Raw genomic sequence first — 18,574 nt, 5'->3', positions numbered from 1 at the left:
CGCAGTGGGAGCATTTCTAGCCAATAAAATCCCTCCCCTTCTCTCACCACCCTATAGGCGTGCTTGGAGGCGGGGTCTCTGTGGGTCCCGCCTCCCGAGGCTCACGAGGAAAAGGGGATTGGGGCGACGCGAGGGGTGGGGTTTGAGGGGGAAGATGGCGGCCGCCAGGGGTTTATCCCTAACTTCGGCGGCGCTGAGGGCGGTCGCCCCGTGGTGGAGGAGCAGGTACCAGGCCTAGAGGGCACTTGGGAAGTGTGTTAGGTTTTGCGCCTTTCATAAATAAGTGGAAACTAAGGTTCGCGGGAGAGGTGAGGTTGTGGCGTGAGGCTGTCCTGTTGGAGTTCGTCAGGTTTGGCCTGAGGCAGTGCAGGTGGATGGATGGTCGTCAGGTTTGGCGTGAGGCCGTCCAGGTGGGGAGTCACCAGGTGCCCCTCTGCTCCTGAGCTCATCCTCTTTCTTTGCGCGCGACAGGCTCCTCGCGGCCTACGCCGGACCCCGGGTGCATCGGGAAGTTTCGTCCTCCAGCGCTGAGGTTGGCGAAGGGCAGATTCACCTCACGGACAGCTGCGTCCAGGTAAGCGGGTCAGCGGTGCCCGGACTGGAGTCGGAAGTGCAGGGACCTTCCTTTTCTCCTCCTTCTTCCTCTCCTTGCCTGGCATTCCTGATCCCCTCTTCCTGCATTTCAGAGGCTTCTGGAAATCACTCAAGGGTCAGAATTCCTCAGGCTGGAGGTGGAGGGAGGTGGTTGCTCCGGATTCCAGTACAGATTTTCACTGGATACAGTTATCAACCCCGACGACAGGCAAGGAGGAAGGGGTGGATGCTCCGAGAATGTGCGGGAGGGATCAGAGTGTCTCCAGGTTAAGGTGCACTTTTATTCCAGATTTAAAAGGTTTGCTAGGATGCTTAACACCACCCTTCTCTCACATTGGGGGTACAGCGAGGATTTGTTGTCTTGATTCACAGTAACTAAGTTATAGGAGGAAAGTTTGCCTGCCTGGATCCATAGGATAGTTGGTAGAGTTAGGATGGACTAGATCCCAGGCCTAAATCTCTCTTAAACATTTACCAGTATTCATTCTGTTGACTCTTTTTGCCTCAAAATCAGCACCTTTTGGAGGTAAGGAATGCTTCCTCTATTTCAGATAACTCAGGATGTGCACCTCTCACGTCAGGGCCCAGAGGGTGTCATGTTTTTGGTGTTTATGATATTTATTAATGTTTTTCTCCTTTTTTTTTTTTCAGGGTATTTGAACAGGGTGGGGCAAGAGTGGTGGTTGACTCTGATAGCTTGGCCTTCGTGAAAGGGGCCCAGGTGGACTTCAGCCAAGAACTGATCCGAAGCTCATTTCAAGTGTTGAACAATCCTCAAGCGCAGCAAGGCTGCTCCTGTGGGTCATCCTTCTCTGTCAAACTTTGATTAGATGACAGGTGACCCAGAGATTGCTACCATTGGTACCAATTAGAAGAACCTGGGATTAGTAGAATTTTGGTGGTTTTCTTCCTATCATGTACCTCCATCAATTTTATTTCCCACAATTTAGGAATGTTGTGTTTTGCCACTATTACTCTCAGAATGTGAAGCTTTTACTCCTGACTTAGTTTCTCCTGCACAATTCTAAGGCCAAGGCTCTAGATCTTGTTACCTAAAATTTAATAACTAGTTGAAACCCAGTATAATCTGTAGAGCCTCCAAGAGTCCAGAATTTGAGTTACTTTTCTGGCCTTCAGAACTGCTTTACAAAAGTGTATAGTTATGTATAAAAGCTTCATTTTAAAGAAAGTCCTTGTTACTTGTGTTTTGGAGTAGAGTCACAGATTAGGTAGCTTGAACACTCATCAGTAGGCCAGAGACGATGAGAAAGGCAGATGAAATGTTCTCGTTTTCATCTCACCTTTCCTAAATGTGCTAGTTGATTTGTCCTTATTTTTTCTGCTGCTCATGCTCTGCTTCCCAGTTGATAAGACTTTTTCTCACACTCAGGAATCTTCTAGGTTCACAAAACCAAAAGCCCATCACTCAGAAAACGGACCTAACACCTACTGAAAACTGAATCACTTGAAAAATAACCTCTAAACTCCCACAGACATTTCAAGATTCTGTGGTCATTTACTGACTCAATCTTTTAAGGATATGTTGCTTCATTTACATTATGGTGTAAACTGTTCTGGTCTTATGTATAGCAGGAACTGGTCCCTTTGTTAGAATAGATAGTGGATACTGTAATTAGAGATCTTCTTTTAGGTGGGATTACCAGATGAAGTGCAGGATGCCAGTTAAATGTGAATTTTAGGTAGATAATTTTAGTATAAGTGTGTCCCAAATATTGCATGAAACGCACTTATACTAAATATGATTTATCTGAAATTTAAATTTAACTGGGCATCCTATCTACTTGTTATTCCTGGAAACCTTACTTAGGATCACTGAAGGAAAAGTGTTTTAAGCCACAGGTTCTAATGAATTTTAAAGTATTTGTTTTGGGTATGCATTTAGTTAGGCTATAGAGCTAGAAATACACTGCTCACAAAATTTAGGGGATCAGGGAATGTGCAGATACTCCAGTACTTCCAGCCTTTTGTATAGTGCATTTTCACTAATGAAATAAAAGTTGGTTTTGCATCTCATTTGCATTATTGAATAACTTTCTTTGACTTGTCATTTGCTTTTCTGATGTTTAATTTTAAAAAATGCCTTTTTTTAATCACTTCATATTCATTTTGAAATATCCCCTAATGTTTGTGAGCAGTATGGTTATGGTAAGTATATGACTGCTAGGGGAGACAGAACCGCATGGACAGACAACTGAAAAACAAAGACGGAAATACCACCACCATGACATGATTTATGAAAGCTAATGATGGGGGAACCACAACCAAGTTGATTCTGGAAGAAAAAGGTAGTTAAACCTCTCTTTTTTCTCAAGAGCCTAAAAGTTTCCTATGGCAGAAACTTGTATTTCTGGATTGGACTAGAACATTTCTCGACTGGATTAAAATTAAGGTTGTTCAGTAAAAAAATTTGCCATTAAAAAAATGGAAAGAGTTCAGAGACAAAGGATCTGAGATAGAAACCTAGATGTTTACATTTTAACTCTGGAAAATCTAGGACTTGGAGAAAACAAACCTCATGTGGATACAGTGCATACGGAGAGGAAAGAAGGAGGCACTCAGAAACCTGAGCAGATTTCTTAGTAGATTTTCATGGAAGGAGATATAAACCAATACACCGTGGAAGCATCTGTTTTGCCGGCAGTAACTGGGCCTAATAATGTTCAGTTCAGGCTCAGCCTTTTCATCCTCCTCAAAAAGATATTTTGCTGCACTTTAAGTGTTAGGAATATTCTTCCAGAATATTTTTGTGGGTTATTGATTTGGTGATTTAAAAACTCATAGCGAGCATCAGCATAATAGTTTTAGTAGCTAAATGTACCTCCAATTGGGATCAATTAGGAAGGAACAGGGTCCCTTGGAATGCCTGTGTGTGAAGTACCTACTGTTAATGGGGGAAATGGAATTTTGTGTTTGGAAAGGGTGGATTTGGGAGAAATCACCTTATGTTACACCACAGACTTGATGGGGGAACCTGAAGTAATGAGAAGTTTCCACTGGAGGTGGGTGATGGCAGAAATTTTAAGAACACAGGACATGGGGAAATGATAGTGTCAAGGTGATAGACAGTTGGCAGTTTGCTTGGAATAAACAGTAAACTGTGAAACAGGTTTGAGATCTTTTGCAGGCACTTTCTGACCAGATGCTTCCTGGCAGGCAAGAAAAGCCAGACATTTTCACAAATTTTGCTCACTGCAGATTCGTTTGGGAAGACTATACTCTTCTAGTATCAATTGGAGGATTTTTTTTTCTTTTTGCCTCCCTTTCAAGAGGAGGCTATCAAGACCCTGTTTGTTGCAGAATTGATGTTACTGAACTGTATATGCAAGCTAGTGAGTGCCACCTTTGTTTTAGCAGAACAGGGCAGGAGCCACAGGCAGAGAAGCCCTGGCTCTGCTTTATGTTGGGTCCAAAGAGGGGTCCTCTTGGACAACGTATACATATTACCTTGATATGGAATAATGCTTTAGTTGTATGATTGACAGTGACTAGTAGAATGGAAACTATAGGTGTCTAACCCACCCTTCGTTTCTTTCATGTTAGGAGAATACAGGTTCAGAAGTAAGAGATTAGGAAGGACTACTAAAGTAGGTGTCTAAGAAGATGCTTTATTTTCTCTTCTGAAAATTGAACCTTATTCTTTTGGTCTTTTGTTATATGTTGGCTTTAATTGTAAAATATAGTCAGGTAAATATAGAAATAAAAGGAACATTTAAACAGTCTATGGCCAGCAGCTGTATTTAAAAATATTTTATTTTTTTGAATAGGCAATACATATGGTACAAAATTCCAAGAGACACAAAAGGGGATACAATGAAAAGTGTCCCAGTCCTGTACCCATCCACCCTGTCATCCTCCCCACAATTACCATTGTCTCTTTAAGAATTTAGCCCACAGATATAATCCCATAGATATAAAATAACATTTGCACAAGAATATTCATTATAGCATTTTTAATAGTAAAAGATAGGAAACAATGGAAATGTCCACCAGTAGGGGACTGATTAAATAAATTATGGTTTATCCATTCAATGGAATAGTATACATTTATAAAGCAGAATGAGACAGCTCTATGTGCAAGTATGAAGTGAAAAAAGCCAAGTGTAGAACAGCATGCATAGTATGCTGTTTGTGTTTTTAATACATGGAAAATGTGCATACGCATGACATATCTCTGGAAGGGCAAGCAGGAAGGCAGCAAGGGTTAGGAACGGGTAATGAGGACAGCATTTAAGAAAGCACAGTGCCAGCAGGGTATATTGAGGAGTGGTAAGACATTCTCTGAAATACAGGGTGGAAGGTGGAGTTAGAAGATATCCAATTTTCTTTCCCCTTTAGACAAATAGCAGCATGTGTTACACTTTGTTATACAACCCTCCTTTCCCCCTCCATCTATTTTGGATATCTTCCCAGTAGAGGTCTGCTTTACCTTCCACTAATAAGAGGTACTTAGGTGAGACGTGGAAGGCGCTGACTGCAGACTGACCTGGACAACCACATCTTCCTTAGACTTGATGTTCTCATTCAGATATGTAGAGAGCTTCGGTTCACCAGCAGTCTCCTGAAGTTACCTGATTTGGGGCTTAATATCCTTCCTTGACTGTTCCTCTAGCACTTGCAACAATTTTGTAAGAATTTATTTTTCTGCATTTCTGCTAAAAATACTGAAGAGTTATTTTGGATATCTTAACAAGGCATTTAGAGTCACTTCTTTTAAAGGCTCCACAGCAATGAATTGTTTCTAGTCTTTTGCTATTACAAGTAATGCTATAATAACCTCTTAACATACACCATTTCACATTTGGTGAGACTATAGCTGAAGATTAAATTTCTAGAAGTGGAATTACTGATTCAAAGAGTAAGTGCTTTTATAATTTTGAAAAACATTTCCATATCCTCTTTAGAAGTTATATCAATTTATGCAGCTGTCAGCTAGCTATGTATGGAGTGCCTCTTTCTCCAGATGCTTGCCAACAGACAAAGTGTCTCCGTGTGGCATAACTTGCATTTCTTTTATTATGAATGAAGGTCATGGCCATGGCTGTTTGGCTCAGTGGATAGAGCATCAGTCCAGCTTATGGACATTCTGGGTTCAATTCCTGGTCAGTGCACACAGAAGTGACCATCTGCTTCTCTCTCCCTCCATCCCCCCTTCCCTCTTCCTCTATCACAGCCAGTGGCTCAGTTGGCCCTAGCATCAGCCCCAGGTGCTGAGGATAACTCAGTTGGTCCAAGTGTGTCAGCCTCCGGCTCAGTTGATTCAAGCATTGGCCCAAGACAGGATTGCCAGGTGGATCCTGGTCAGGGCACATGTGGGGAGTCTGTCTCACTATCTCTGTTCCTCTCAAAAAAAAAAAAAAATTAAGGTCAGAATATTTTCATAAGTTTAAGAACTATATGCTGAAAACAGCTAGTATAGTGACCTAGAGCAAATTGAACGGTGTGTTTCCATTTCCTTATGTCTAAGTTGGGAATAAAAGTACTAAAGAGGATTGTTGGATGAATAAATGAAACGTGTATAGCACTCCACACTGCCTAGCACATAGCAAACATTCAATAAGTTATGTGATGGCTGACAATCAGAGCAGCAGGTAGGACAGGACAGATTAAATTAAGAAAATAGCGTTCATTTCCTTGTCTCCAGGCACAGGGAGCCTTGTTCATTTACATTGCTGTTCATCAGAAAAATACAAAGTCAGAGCTTTTCTTGTCTTAGAAAAGGAAAGAACATTTTCCCATTGGAGCCCAACCATAGGCTATTGGCAGAGCTGGCGAGGGTTAGGCACAGCCTCCTTTTTAATATTTAGCCTTAGCACGGTGAAGAAATTTGGTTTCATGTGAAACAGAAAAGCCCAGGTCTACATTTCTTTCTGCGGTGGTTCTAAATTCCCCTCTAGCCAAGGCTGGAGTGGGCCTCTGCTTGTAAACTCAGAGGAATGCCAGCCAGCCATTTTATGAAGGAAGAGGGCAGAGGTTTCTGAGTAGAGAGGAGAAACAACATAGGAATTTTGCTTCTAAAACAAGATTACCCTGTACTTCACAAGTTAGAAAATAGACCTCTTTATTTTTAGCACATCAAACTGGTGTCCACAAAAGAAGAGCTCAGGAGAAGTTTATTTCCTGTAAGAAGTATGTCGTTAGTACAGGTCTTCAGGGACAGGCCCCCTGTCTTGCAGCAGCCCTTGTTGCGTAGGAGCTACCACTGGATATATTCTGAATGTTTAATTACTCAAAGGTACTGAATATTTTCTTTAGACTTGTATAAAGCCCTGGCTTCCCCCCCCCCCAATCAATTTCCCATATTTTTAATAATGGCCCTCGTGCTTTCTCAGGCTCCTTGCTCCTCTTCATTTGTGTTTCTTACCCTCAGCAAGCTAGTATTAGTTTTGCTTCTCTGAGATGAGGGGATCTTCTTCCCCTCCCACGGCCTCAGAAGTGGCCACAAGATGACGTGGCAAGACCTGGTCTAGACCAGACTGGCCAAGTGGCAGTGATGGTTCTCGGGAGGAGGTTTTGGAGTCGCTCCCCAAACGTTCTCCAGTTCCTTTTTTGCTCCATAGATTCTGAAAGACCATTCGAGGACAGATGTAGCCTCTGACCCAGTTTTAGAATCATCAGGATGATAGGTGGATCACGGCTGGAAGAGGGTGTCTGCAGTGTGAGGCCGAAGGACCTTGCGTGTTTGCACAGCTTGAGGGGGAGAATGAGGGCTATCCTTTGGTAAGCACCCCATAGCAGGGCCAGGACAGATGGCAGACTGGGTCTCATGGCCAGTGGCTGAAGCATTAAAGCATTTGGTGGTGTCTGAGCCAAGCAAGGGCATGGCGGCAGTGACGAGATCACAGCCCAAACCTAAGCTGGGCGAGATGAAAAGAAGGCAAGGCTGGCTGGGAGTGGGGCTACAGGGCCTCCTGCCTGATGTCTTCATGTTGTCTTCCCAGCTAGGAAGCGTCTTCGGGGGCCCCCTGCCTGAGGCCCATTTCCGGGTACCTGCCCACACTGACCTCTCATTGCTACTCCTTGGCAGTGCAGTGGGGGGGCCCCGCCTCGGCCACGTAACCTGGGGAACAGTGGCAGCGGTAGGAGCCCTCCGTGTTCTCGCAGTGACCATGGGCACAGAGCGCAGCAGGCCCATTCAAGTCATCACACTCGTTCACATCTAAGAGAAAGGAAAGCAGGAGAGGGCTGGTGGGAGCTGAACACCCTCTGGCCTCTTGCTTCTGGTCGCTAAGCCCTGGCCCTGGCCTGGAGTGGAATCCTAGGTATGGCAGCCAGAGGCTGAAGTAACTGCCCTAACCTAAGGACACAAGCTGACGGTAGGGAGCCCATACTGTGCCCAGGAGAGTGATCAGACTGTTGTCCTGGCCTTTTTTAAAATTTTTATTTTTATTTTATTTATTCATTTTTGGAGAGGAGAGAGAGAGACAGAAAGGGAGAGAGAAGAGAGAGAGAAGGGGGGAGGAGCTGGAAGCATCAACTCCCATATGTGCCTTGACCAGGCAAGCCCAGGGTTTGGCCTTTTTTTTCTGTCTAGACACCTCCATGGAAAGGGCTTTCCTAACAAAGCATTTGACCTTTCAGAGCTTTCTTACCACCCGACCTGGTGCTGGGTGCCCTCGCCAGGGGCAGCAGTGGCTATCCCAGCAATCCTGCTTGGTCATGCACCCATAAAGCAGACAATGGGTCAGCCTGGCTTTTCCACACAGAGCCATCAGGGCCAGTCTGCTTCCCAGGCGTTCCCACTGATGCGACACTTACCCACGCAGGCCATGTGGGCCATGTCCAACTGGAAGCCCTCAAAGCAGTCACAGGTGTAGCCCTCCCGCACGCGCACACAGCGGCCATTCTCACAGCCGTTCAGGATGCCGCACTCCTCTGCCTGAAGCCCTTCGAAGCCGGCCTGGTGTTCTGGTGGGAGGAGGTCAGAAGAAAGCTGGGGCCTGCACCCCCTGGACCCTCACCCTCCACTACAAAGGTTTGCCCCAGTTGAATTCCTGGGGTTAGGGGGAGGGTTATAAAACTCATACAGAAAGATGCTAAAACAAAAGGCAATATTCTTTTTAAAATGAGTCATTTTAGGTGGGGTAGACCTTTAAATGAGGCCCCTGAGAAAGCTGGGATTCACTGCTTTCACAGTGCCAGAGCTCCTCAGCAGTGGGGTGTCTATATAATTTTGGTTTTGTGGTTGATGGGAGAATGTTTGGTAAAAACTTTACTTTTTTTTTTTGCTGGGAGGCAATTGGCAGCAAAAGTGGGTTACCCTCACTCAACACAAAGCAAAACTACCAGATCTGCCAAACCCTCGTCTCTGGACTAGGATAGAGCATTGGACTGGGACATGGAAGACCTAGGTTCAAAACCCCAAGGTTGCTGGCTTGAGTATGGGGTCACTAGCTTGAGCGTGGGATTATAAACTTGACCCCATGGTTGCTGGCTTGAGCCCAGAGGTTGCTGGCTTGAAGCCCAAGGTTCTGGCTTGAGCAAGGAGTCACCCTGCTGTAGCCCCCTGGTCAAGGCACATATGAGAAAGGAAACAAAAAACAACTAAGATACTGCAATAAAGAATTGATGCTTTTGGCCCTGGCCGGTTGGCTCAGTGGTAGAGCATCGGCCTGGAGTGCAGGAGTCCCGGGTTCAATTCCCGGCCAGGGCACACAGGAGAAGCGCCCATCTGCTTCTCCACCCCTCCCCCTCTCCTTCCTCTCTGTCTCTCTCTTCCCCTCCCGCAGCCAGGGCTCCACTGGAGCAAGGTTTCCTCGGGCACTGAGGATGGCTCTGTGGCCTCTGCCTCAGGCGCTGGAATGGCTCTGATTGTGGCAGAGCAATGCCCCAAGATGGGCAGAGCATCGCCCCCGGTGGGCGTGCCAGTGGATCCTGGTCGGGTGCATGTGGAAGTCTGTCTGACTGCCTCCCCGTTTCCAGCTTCGGAAAAATACAAAAAAAAAAAAAGAATTGATGCTTTTTATCTCTCTCCCTTCCTGTTTGTTCTTCTCTCTGACTCTCTCTCTGTCTCTGTCAAGAAGAAAAAAAAAAAAAAGAATACACATCCTAAGTGCTGGGGTCATTGTCACTTACAAACCAAGTCACCGCACAGGGCCTTTAAAGTGATTAGAGATCCTTAATTAACATTTCAGGCCACAAGTTTGAACTTGCAGAGCAGGTTGTTCTGCATACTCAAAGTGGTGAGGGAGAAGAAATGGACAGTACCAGAGTGCACCTGCTCTCTCTGTCCGCTTTCACTCTCAACCTCCTCCCACAGGGCAGCTTCTGAGGGTGGGCAGTGGTGTCCTGTACCTCTGTGTCCCCCGTGCTAGTTTATCCGGGGAGTTGTTGGGGTCTGACTTGGCCATTTGGAGTTGTATCTGCAGTGACCCATGAGAGGGCTTGGTGCATCTTTCCCCCTTCCTGTCCTCACCCTGCTGGCAGCGATTAGCAGGTGGAGGAGACGGAAGTGAAACAACTTTGGTGCCCACCTCTTCCCTATTTTTGCAGCAACACAGACCTGGATGGCTGGCCACGTAGTGGGGCTGCAGTTCCGAGGGCTGCAGGGGAGACTCTAGGCCTGGTGCGTGGTCCCCTGCGCGGCTGGCTGTGTTCGGGAAGGGCGGCTCGGGGATGGTGTCCTCAGGGCCCAGGTAGTTGTAGAAGGGGGCCCCATCTGGGCCATAGAGGCCGTAGTGCAGGTCGTCGGGCCCAGGGCCATACTCATAGCCTGGCCGGAAGTGGACCCCAGCTTCCCGCTCTGCTTCAATCCGGGCCACGTTGCACAGCTGAGCATAGACCTCTGTCAGGGAGGAGGGAGAGCAAGCTGGGCCCAACTCCTGGTAACTAAAGCCTGGTGTGCTATCCCCTGGCCCAGTGCCCCAGGGTGAGGGAGCATGTGGGACTGGTGCCCTCCGAGAGTCCCTGGCAGGGCAGCTGTCCCCAGCTCCATTTGATCCCCAAACAAGACTGAGGACAGGGGCACTACTCTGATACTCACTCCTGTCTATATCCCCCCTTCCAAGGTGAGGGCATTCTCGACCCTGAGGCCCAGCCCAACGCTGCAGGCGTCTGCCCCGCTCCACGCGCCTGGCCACCCCTCTCACCAGAGCTCCTGGGGGGGCACAGAGCACACTGCTGGCTCCAGGCCTCGCCGTCCTGGCAGCAGCATTCCGTGTAGGTGGTGCGGCGCCCGTGCAGGGGTTGGCTGCACACATAGTTGGTGACTTTTTTCCAGCAGATGTCCATGTGGATGTCGTGGTCAGGCAGGTCCTCTGGTGGCACAGACAGAGACGTGTGAGCCCCCTGTCCAGGCGCAGCGCCCCGGCTGCCCCCCACCCCAGGCCCACGGACCCATGCTGCTGGTGCTGTTCACGCAGCGCTGCTGGCTGCGGTCCAGGGTGAGGGGAGGGCTGCAGAAGCAGTGGAAGGAGCCTTCCGTGTTCACACACTCGCCGTTCTCACATGCCATGTCCTGGCACTCATTGTGATCTGTGGTGGCAGGAAGACGGGAGGAATGTGTGGGCACTGCCGAGGCAGCTTGCCCATGGTCTACCTTCATCAAAAGGAATTTGCTTGTAACTGACGTCGAAGAGGTAGCACCCTGCTCCCCCTCCCCTGCTGCAGCCCAGCCTCAGGCCCCTCCCCAAGGATACTCTCCTCACAGGTTCCCACGTCCAGTCCCTGACATCCCCACAGCTCCCCTCACCTCAGACCTGCCTGCTGCAGCTGGCATCTGTCCCCAGGAGGGGGACTCCCAGCAAGAAAGGGGCTGGCTGGCAGGGCTGGGTGAGCACTCAGAGGTGCACCTGGGGATGGGGAGGGGTGGAGTGTGTCCTCACCCTCACACTTCCTGCGGGCGGCATCGTAGTGGTAGCCAGGATTGCACAGGCAGATGTAGCCAGGAACCGTGTTGAGGCACCGGCCGTTCTGGCAGAGCCCGGACCCGAACATCACACACTCATCAGCATCTGTGGGAAGGCAGGGCGGTGAGGGGACGGTAATAAGCAGAATGAGGCAGTCCCAGACAGAGACTCAGGACTCCGAAGCCAGACTTGCTGGGATCGAATCCTGGCCCTGCCACCTGCTAGTTGGGTGACTTTGGGCAACTTGCTTAAGTTCTCCTTGCCTCAGTTTCCTACCTAAAAATTGTAGATATGACTACTTAACCTCTTATAGTCGTGACGAGAATTAAAAGATTAATACATTGTAAGGTGCTTAAAATAGTGCTTGGGACACAGCAAGCACTTGAGGAAAGCTACTTCATTTTCTGTCATTTCCTTCTCCAACTTTAGGGTCAGGGCACTCATACCTACACTACCCACGTTGAGTATGACTTCCGCAGTCACTGGCTCTGTAAGTGAGGCCAGGGCCCTAAGCAGCAGCTCTGGCCTCTCGCTCTTTCCCTATACCTGTGACTAGCTAGGGAGGGCATCATGGTTTGCTCTTGGAGGGTTCAGCCTTGGGGGATCAGAAAAACCAAGGTGGGGTAATATGGACGTTCCTGGAGGAACTCCAGTCAGAGCTTCCAGCCAAAACTCTGCAGGTCGTCAGCCCTAGGACAGGAATGGGAGTCTGGGACAGCAGGCAGCGTTTCCCAGGGGACTCCTGGAGAACCAGGCTGGGTCAGCTCAGCTGTGCGGAGCCTGGGGAGCAGGGTGTGTAAGGAGTTTACCTGTGTATGTGGTCTGTCCAAACATCCAGGCTCCTTCCACAGGGATGTAGCCTTTACCACTAGGGCAGATCTCACTGAATTCGACTGTAGGGAAACATCCAAGCTCAGAGACAGGAGGGTTCTGCCCCCATTCTCTCAGTGTGCCCTGCAGAGCGACCCTGAGAGGATTTGGGACCCCTAGGGGCTCTACCTGAGTCCTCAGCTGGGCACAGGTCACAGGCGTCTCCCCAGCTGGCACCCAGGGTACAGCAGCACTCGGCCTGCGTGGTGTTCCGGCCCAGGAGGCTGGAGCAGGGCGGCTGGCCTTCGTGCCCAGAGTAGCATTCCATGCGGATGGGGCCTGGGACGTGGTCCTCTGGTGGGGCCTCGGGGATACTCTGACCTGTGTGTGATAGATACCCCTATTATCGTCTGTTCATGGCCCTCTGGGACATCCTAGCCATTACAAATTTACCATTTATATACTACTTTACAGGGTACAAAATGTTTTTATCTATTGTATCTCATGAGAAGTTCTCAACAACTCTGTGTGGTGTGCATTATTATATCAGTTCCCTTTACAGACAGGCCACGGAGACTTGGAAGAACCAAGTGACTTGCCACACCACCAGCTATTCAGTGGCATACATAGCAGGGGTCCACCCCAGGTCCTCAGGTGCCAGAGCCCCTGCTCTTTCCAGCGTACCACCCCGCCTTCAGCCACTCCAGTGGGGTACCCCCAGTAATAAGGGCACCCCTCTGCCCATTCCTCTGCTTCGCACTCTACTCTATTCACTTCCACCCTTCCTGTTCTAGGTCCTGCTTGCTTTTCCCCAAATCAGAGAAGATCCCTGAGTACCAATTCAGCGTGGGGTGAGAGGCTGACCCCACAGCTCTGGGGTGGGGTGGGAGAGGGGAGTTCGGCTTAACTCTTCCTCCAGGCCGCCCTCACCCAGAGGGTTTCCTGCGGTTGGATTGAGGGTCCCGCCAAGGCTCGATCTGTGGCCCCTAGGGCCATCCTAAATTGGCTTCTGAGCTTCCTGAGCCCCTGTAGGGTCCCTCTCAGCCCTGTGGCCTCTGGGCTCTTTCCTGGCCTGGAGCAGACCCCCCCCCCCTTGTCTTGACATCTGCTGCACTCTCAGACTCCTTGCCCCTCCACACTTCATTCCTAAGCTGCACCCCTGCCCACCGTGCCCCAGTCCTGGCCCGGGCTCCCTCTCAGGAGCTGGAGCAGTGGCCCGTGAGCCATAGAGTGGTTGTACCTAGCGGCTGGGAGGGGAACGGAGCGTGCTCACCTCCGCCCCCTCGCGGACGGCAGCGTCCTTCCTGAGCGTCGTACTCCTCCAGGTCGCTGGCGCAGAGGCACAGGAAGGAGCCCTCCACGTTCTCACAGAGTGCCGCCCCACACACGGCCAGCATGAGCTCACACTCGTTCACATCTGCCAGACATGGGGACAGGCTTGTGGGTGCAGAAGAGGCAGCCAGCCCCTGCCCTATGCCCCTGCCTCCAGCCTGGAGGGCACATACTCATCCCTTCAAAAGAAAGGTCTTGGGGGCAGAGCAGAAGTGAGTATGAGTCAGCAGGAAGGAGGGACAGATGACAGAGGGCATAGGGGGAGAGAGAAGGATGGCAGGCAAGGGTCACTAAATGGTTCCTCCCTCTGCACATTCTCTGAACCAAGGTGTCTCTTGAGGCCCTGGGGTCTCTAGAGAAGGGTGGCGCCCTCATTAGTTTGCCTGCTCCCCCTGCTGGTCGAATGTGGCCATGCTTCCCCTAAATCTCCCTGCCTTGCCCCCTCTATGAGGACCCATTATGGAGCCGCGTGACCATGAACATTTCAGGAGGAGGGTCCTGGGACAGCCAAGCTCTGTGGAAATGGGATAAAGGGCCCAAGGTCCTCCTCCCTCCCTGGCCCAGAGCCTAGCCAGCCTTCAAGCTTCTCACCAACGCAGTCCCAGCCGGAGGACGAGGTCTCAAAGCCCTGGTCACAGAGGCAGCGGAAGGAGCCCTCTGTGTTGTCGCAGAAGCCGTGGCTCCCACACAGGGTATCGTTGACACACTCATCTATGTCTGTGCGACAATGGAGACTAGAGTATAGGGTGTGTTCTCACTTTATTTGCTGGGAATGTTTATTTATTTGGTCTATCAGCACCAAGATTGGTGAAAAGTAACTTCTAAACACAGGACAAGAAAGAACTCTAACATTCCTCTCCAATTTTTGTGCAAGTCCTGCTGTATAAAAAATATACAAACTTTCAAACAGCTGCAAAACTAGTGTCCTCGGGACAAAATAGTTTGTAGTCGGACACATGAAAATAGGTGTCCCTATTTTCCGCCCTCCTGCCTCTGACTCCCCTCCCTACTCACCAATGCAATCTCCAGCTGGGGCCATGTGGAAGCCAGGCTGGCAGCCCAGGACACAGCGGTAGGAGCCAGGGCTGTTCTCACACCTCCAGGCCCCACACACCGGGTCTCCGTAGTCCTCACACTCGTCAACATCTGTCCTCAGAACCATGAGAAGGAACAGAAGTGTCCAGGTCACTGCTCTGGCCCCACCTCACTGGTATTACAAGGCTATGCCCACAACCTCCAGGTTCTTGCTTTGTTCCAAATTACTGTGATCATCTCAACCCCAAAATATCAAGCTCAGGGTCGTTTCCCCTGACCCAGCAGGGATGAACGTCTAAAAGACAGCTCGATGCTATTAGGAAAGCATTGAGCTCTTAGCCGCCTTTCTCCCACCCCCTTCTCCCTATAGCAGAGCACTTTATACTTTTCTTTATATAAAACCTTCACCAAAGTGTATTACAGGGAGTTATTTTCATATCTGTCTCCCTTGCTCAATTTTAAGATTGCCCATAACTGTCTGTTTGTCCTAGCAAAAGACATTGAAACTAGCAGGTGTTTAATAAATGTCTATTGAATCAGTTTGGCTTTAAAAACTAGATGGTGTGCTCTGCTAGCACAAGGATGAGTGTTGTGTTCATTTTGTCATCCACGCACAGTCCCTGAGTCAGCAGAGGCTCAGTAAATGTATTATCCATTGGGTGACTGATGTGCAGAAAGTGCTCTGCTTCCTGGAAGCTGCCGTTCCTGGTCCCAGTGAGCAGAGGACCAGGCAGGGGTGGAGGTGGGCAGAGCCCTGTCCCCCCCTGGAAACGCTTACCCACACACTCCCCGCTCTCTGGGGAGGGCTGGAAGCCAGTCTCGCACAGACAGTTGAAGGAGCCCTCCGTGTTGACACAGTTCCCTCCCAGACACCGGTCTGTGACTGCACACTCGTCCACATCTAAAATGGAGACATCTATCAGCAGCCCCAGTCATGGGTCCCTGGGCTCGGGGCAGCTTCCTGTGGGCCCCGAGTAGCTCATAGGAGGGCCAGGGAGTGGCTCGGGGTAGGAAAGGGCTGAAGATCCGAGGAAGAATTCAGAGCTGGAGGTCAGAGGCCAGGCTGATGGGAGGAGCCCTTGAACGGGGGCTCTGCCAAGGGGAGAACGATGACACTCAAAGAATTCAGAGGGCGCATGCCTGCTGTAGACATCGTAGAGGCCCTGGGGAGAGAGTCCCCCCCTGAGACTCAGCCCCTCTCCTTACTGTCAGCCTCCCATTCCCAACCCCAGGTGGGACCAGGAGCATTTTCTCTCAGTACTCTAGACAGAGCCTCTAACGCCCCCTGCTGCTGATAAGACCATGGCCAGGCTGGCTCCTCACCCTGGCAGCTGGTGCCTCCCTCTGCGCTGACAAAGCCAGGTGCACAGAGACAGAAGAAGGAGCCGTGGCTGTTGAGGCACTCGCCATGGGGCGCGCAGTGCGCCTCTCCTACGCACTCGTCCACATCTGCAAGGAGAAGACAGGCAGCGGTGTCCCCTGTGGATGTTCCGCCTCCCCACACACTCACTGCCCCCTGTCCCTGTGGGGGGACCTGAGCCGCTCACCCTCGCACACAGTGCCATTGGCCAGCTGGAAGCCCAGGGGACAGAGGCACCGGTAGGAGCCAGCCATGTTCTTGCACTCGCCCCCAAGGCAGTTGCTCTGGAGGTCTGCACACTCGTCCACATCTGCAGGGTCACACGGGAGGAAGGAAGCCGATGGCTATAGCTCCCGAGGACAGGAACCAAGGGGGACGTTCCCAGAGGGCCTGTCACCTGCCTGAGGAGTCTGGCTCCATGGAGGCATCACCCCCTTATAAAGCAGCACTGCGTGGAGAGGCTGGGGAAGGAGCCTTCGGGGAGCAGGATGACCGATGCTCCCTCCCCTCTGGCCCCAGCCCAGCAGGCTCCCCTGCCTCTTGGCTGGGCTTCCCCAGCTCCTCAGACAGTGCCCACCTTGAGGACACTTGGCCCTCTCAGCAACACTGGCCTAGGCTGACCAAACCACACTGCCCTTGTGGCTGAGATGGCTTAGCTTTTACTGAGAAGCAATAGGAAAATAAATGGGAAATAAACCAAGGAAACAGATACACAGAACTGAGAAGATAACAGAAACTAGATTCTTCAAGTTGGCCTACAGGTTTCCTGGTACAGCCAGTGTTTCTTAAAATACAGCTCCAGCACCCACCCTATGAGGAACCCTTGGGGAGCGTGTCAGAAAACAGATCCCAAGTCCGTTCCTCCCCCAACGGCCTGCCCCGACAGAGGTTAAGTTAGCAGGTTTGGGACACGGCCTAGAAAGCCACACTATCCTGGCGATGCGGCTACACACTGAAGCTTGTGATCCAGGGGTCTATTGGTCCCTAAACCCAGACCTGTACATGTCTGCAACTAACCCAACACTCGAAGTTGGCAGAGGGGCCTCTGGTCTGGGAACAGCCTCTGCTGTGTCCTGGCCACTCCCTTCTCTAAGGGTGAGAGGCTGGTCTTCCTCAGCTGCCACAAGGGCTCTTACCTTCACAGGTGTGGCCTTGGGGGCTGGGCTGGTAGCCCTGGTCACAGTCCCTGCAGGAGAAGGAGCCGGCAGTGTTGGTGCAGACTCCTGAGGGGCAAACTCCCGGGAAGGCGCATTCATCTAGGTCTGGGGCAGATAGCAGCTGGTCACCCGGGGGCTCGGGAGGGCTCCCCCTACCTGGGGAGGCAGGAACCTCCTGCACTTCTGGCCTCCCTCTCTGAGATGGTAGAACTCTCTCCAGACCCCTGCCTGGGGAGGGGCGGGCCCTGGCTGTGGACCTCTAAAGCGACCCTGGCACCCTTCCCTGGAATGCTCCTTGGGCAACCTACTGTAAGCTGTCCTCTGGTCTCTGTGGCTCCCCTTTGCTTCTGTCCTCACTTCTAAACTTGGGGATCATGACAACAGATCTCCTTGGGGCCAAGTCCATGTATAGAGTCCTCTGGCTTAGGCTAGAGACCCTCAGCATTAGCCCAAAGGTTGGGGACAAAGCGAGTGTTCTTTGGAAGGTAAGAGGGCTTATGTTATATTCTTGGTCCCTCTCTGCCACCACCCCCCTGGTTACCTTCACAGGCAGTGCCGTCTTCATTCACCCAGTACCCACTCTCGCAGGCTGAGCAGGCGAAGGAGCCCTCAGTATTGAGGCAGAGGCCTGTGGGGCACAAGGCCCGGCTGGCACACTCATTGACATCTGAAACAGGTCATTGAGTTCTGTGTGGGCCTTGGGCAGCAGAGACGGACAGGTGGGCGGGGCTAGGGGAAAGGAGCAGTCTCAGCAGTGATGTGTGTTGGGCAGAGCAGTTAGGGATGGGGATGCAGGGACCAGGTTGGACTGGGGGTGTGCGCGGGGCGGGGGGCTGCAGACGGGTGTGTTGTGGAGGAAGGTGCTTCAGCACCTGGTACCTTGGCAGCTCTTCCCATCTGCGCTGACCTCATAGCCCTGCTCACAAGAGCACCTGAAGGAACCCTCCAGATTGATGCACCTTCCATGGGAGCACACCCCGGGGCTCAGACACTCGTTCACATCTGGGGGAGGCAAGTCCAGGAGAGCGAGCTGGCCTCCTCTCCTCAAAGTGCCATTGTCAGGCTAAAGCATCTCTAGTAGGAGGCCAGGAGTCACCCTTCAGAGGACCCACAGGCCACTCTGGGACGGCCGTGATCGCTCCTGCTCCTGGCCCCACTCACCCACGCAGGGCCGGATGCCCTTCCCCACTGAGCTCCTTCGTCTCTCTCTAGTAACACCAAGGGCTCTGCTCCAGAAAGGGGTGCCAGGTCCCTCAGCCCTGAGACTGGCTTGGCCCATCCGAGGACACCTGGAGAGAAGTGTCCCAGGCCCTGGACTCCTTACAGTGGCTCTGAGCCCCTCTGGCTTCCTACCTGCCAGCCAGACTGGTATGCTCTCACATTCTCAGCCTCACAAACAGCTTCAATAGGTGAGTGGGCAA

General features: G+C 51.0%; 2 protein-coding genes across 2 annotated transcripts in view; one reads left to right on the top strand and one right to left on the bottom strand.

The window, feature by feature from the left end:
* The first annotated feature begins 128 nt into the window (after positions 1-128).
* ISCA2 (iron-sulfur cluster assembly 2) lies at positions 129-2,628 on the top strand. Its single transcript, XM_066344036.1, has 4 exons — positions 129-225; positions 472-574; positions 687-802; positions 1,246-2,628. Exons 1-4 carry the CDS (start codon positions 155-157, stop codon positions 1,418-1,420), a joined length of 465 nt encoding a protein of 154 aa, XP_066200133.1. The 5' UTR covers positions 129-154; the 3' UTR covers positions 1,421-2,628.
* A 585-nt stretch (positions 2,629-3,213) lies between these two features.
* LTBP2 (latent transforming growth factor beta binding protein 2) overlaps positions 3,214-18,574 on the bottom strand; it is a 100,938-nt gene continuing 85,577 nt past the window's right edge. Inside the window, exons 20-36 of the mRNA XM_066344034.1 lie at positions 18,033-18,155; positions 17,695-17,820; positions 17,133-17,258; positions 16,184-16,306; positions 15,960-16,085; positions 15,415-15,537; positions 14,616-14,747; positions 14,193-14,318; positions 13,543-13,686; positions 12,459-12,650; positions 12,269-12,352; positions 11,436-11,564; positions 10,948-11,085; positions 10,701-10,868; positions 10,115-10,396; positions 8,371-8,520; positions 3,214-7,771 (exon numbers count right to left, since the gene is read on the bottom strand). Coding sequence (XP_066200131.1) covers positions 7,626-7,771; positions 8,371-8,520; positions 10,115-10,396; positions 10,701-10,868; positions 10,948-11,085; positions 11,436-11,564; positions 12,269-12,352; positions 12,459-12,650; positions 13,543-13,686; positions 14,193-14,318; positions 14,616-14,747; positions 15,415-15,537; positions 15,960-16,085; positions 16,184-16,306; positions 17,133-17,258; positions 17,695-17,820; positions 18,033-18,155 — 2,438 coding nt within the window. The 3' untranslated portion in view covers positions 3,214-7,625. The remainder of the gene's footprint in view (positions 7,772-8,370; positions 8,521-10,114; positions 10,397-10,700; positions 10,869-10,947; positions 11,086-11,435; positions 11,565-12,268; positions 12,353-12,458; positions 12,651-13,542; positions 13,687-14,192; positions 14,319-14,615; positions 14,748-15,414; positions 15,538-15,959; positions 16,086-16,183; positions 16,307-17,132; positions 17,259-17,694; positions 17,821-18,032; positions 18,156-18,574) is intronic.

Source organism: Saccopteryx leptura, chromosome 6, assembly GCF_036850995.1.
Source record: "Saccopteryx leptura isolate mSacLep1 chromosome 6, mSacLep1_pri_phased_curated, whole genome shotgun sequence".
In the NCBI taxonomy this organism is placed as follows: Eukaryota; Metazoa; Chordata; class Mammalia; order Chiroptera; family Emballonuridae; genus Saccopteryx; species Saccopteryx leptura.
The sequence above is the reverse complement of the archived record's forward strand: the minus strand, read 5'-3'. Positions and strand labels throughout refer to the sequence as shown.

What these genes read in the sequence shown, in the direction of transcription:
- ISCA2 (XM_066344036.1), top strand. Translation starts at nt 155, where the DNA reads ATGGCGGCCGCCAGGGGTTTATCCCTAACTTCGGCGGCGCTGAGGGCG. An exon ending in GCCCCGTGGTGGAGGAGCAG is followed by an intron (nt 226 to 471) that starts GTACCAGGCCTA and finishes TGCGCGCGACAG; the next exon opens with GCTCCTCGCGGCCTACGCCG. An exon ending in GTTATCAACCCCGACGACAG is followed by an intron (nt 803 to 1,245) that starts GCAAGGAGGAAG and finishes TTTTTTTTTCAG; the next exon opens with GGTATTTGAACAGGGTGGGG.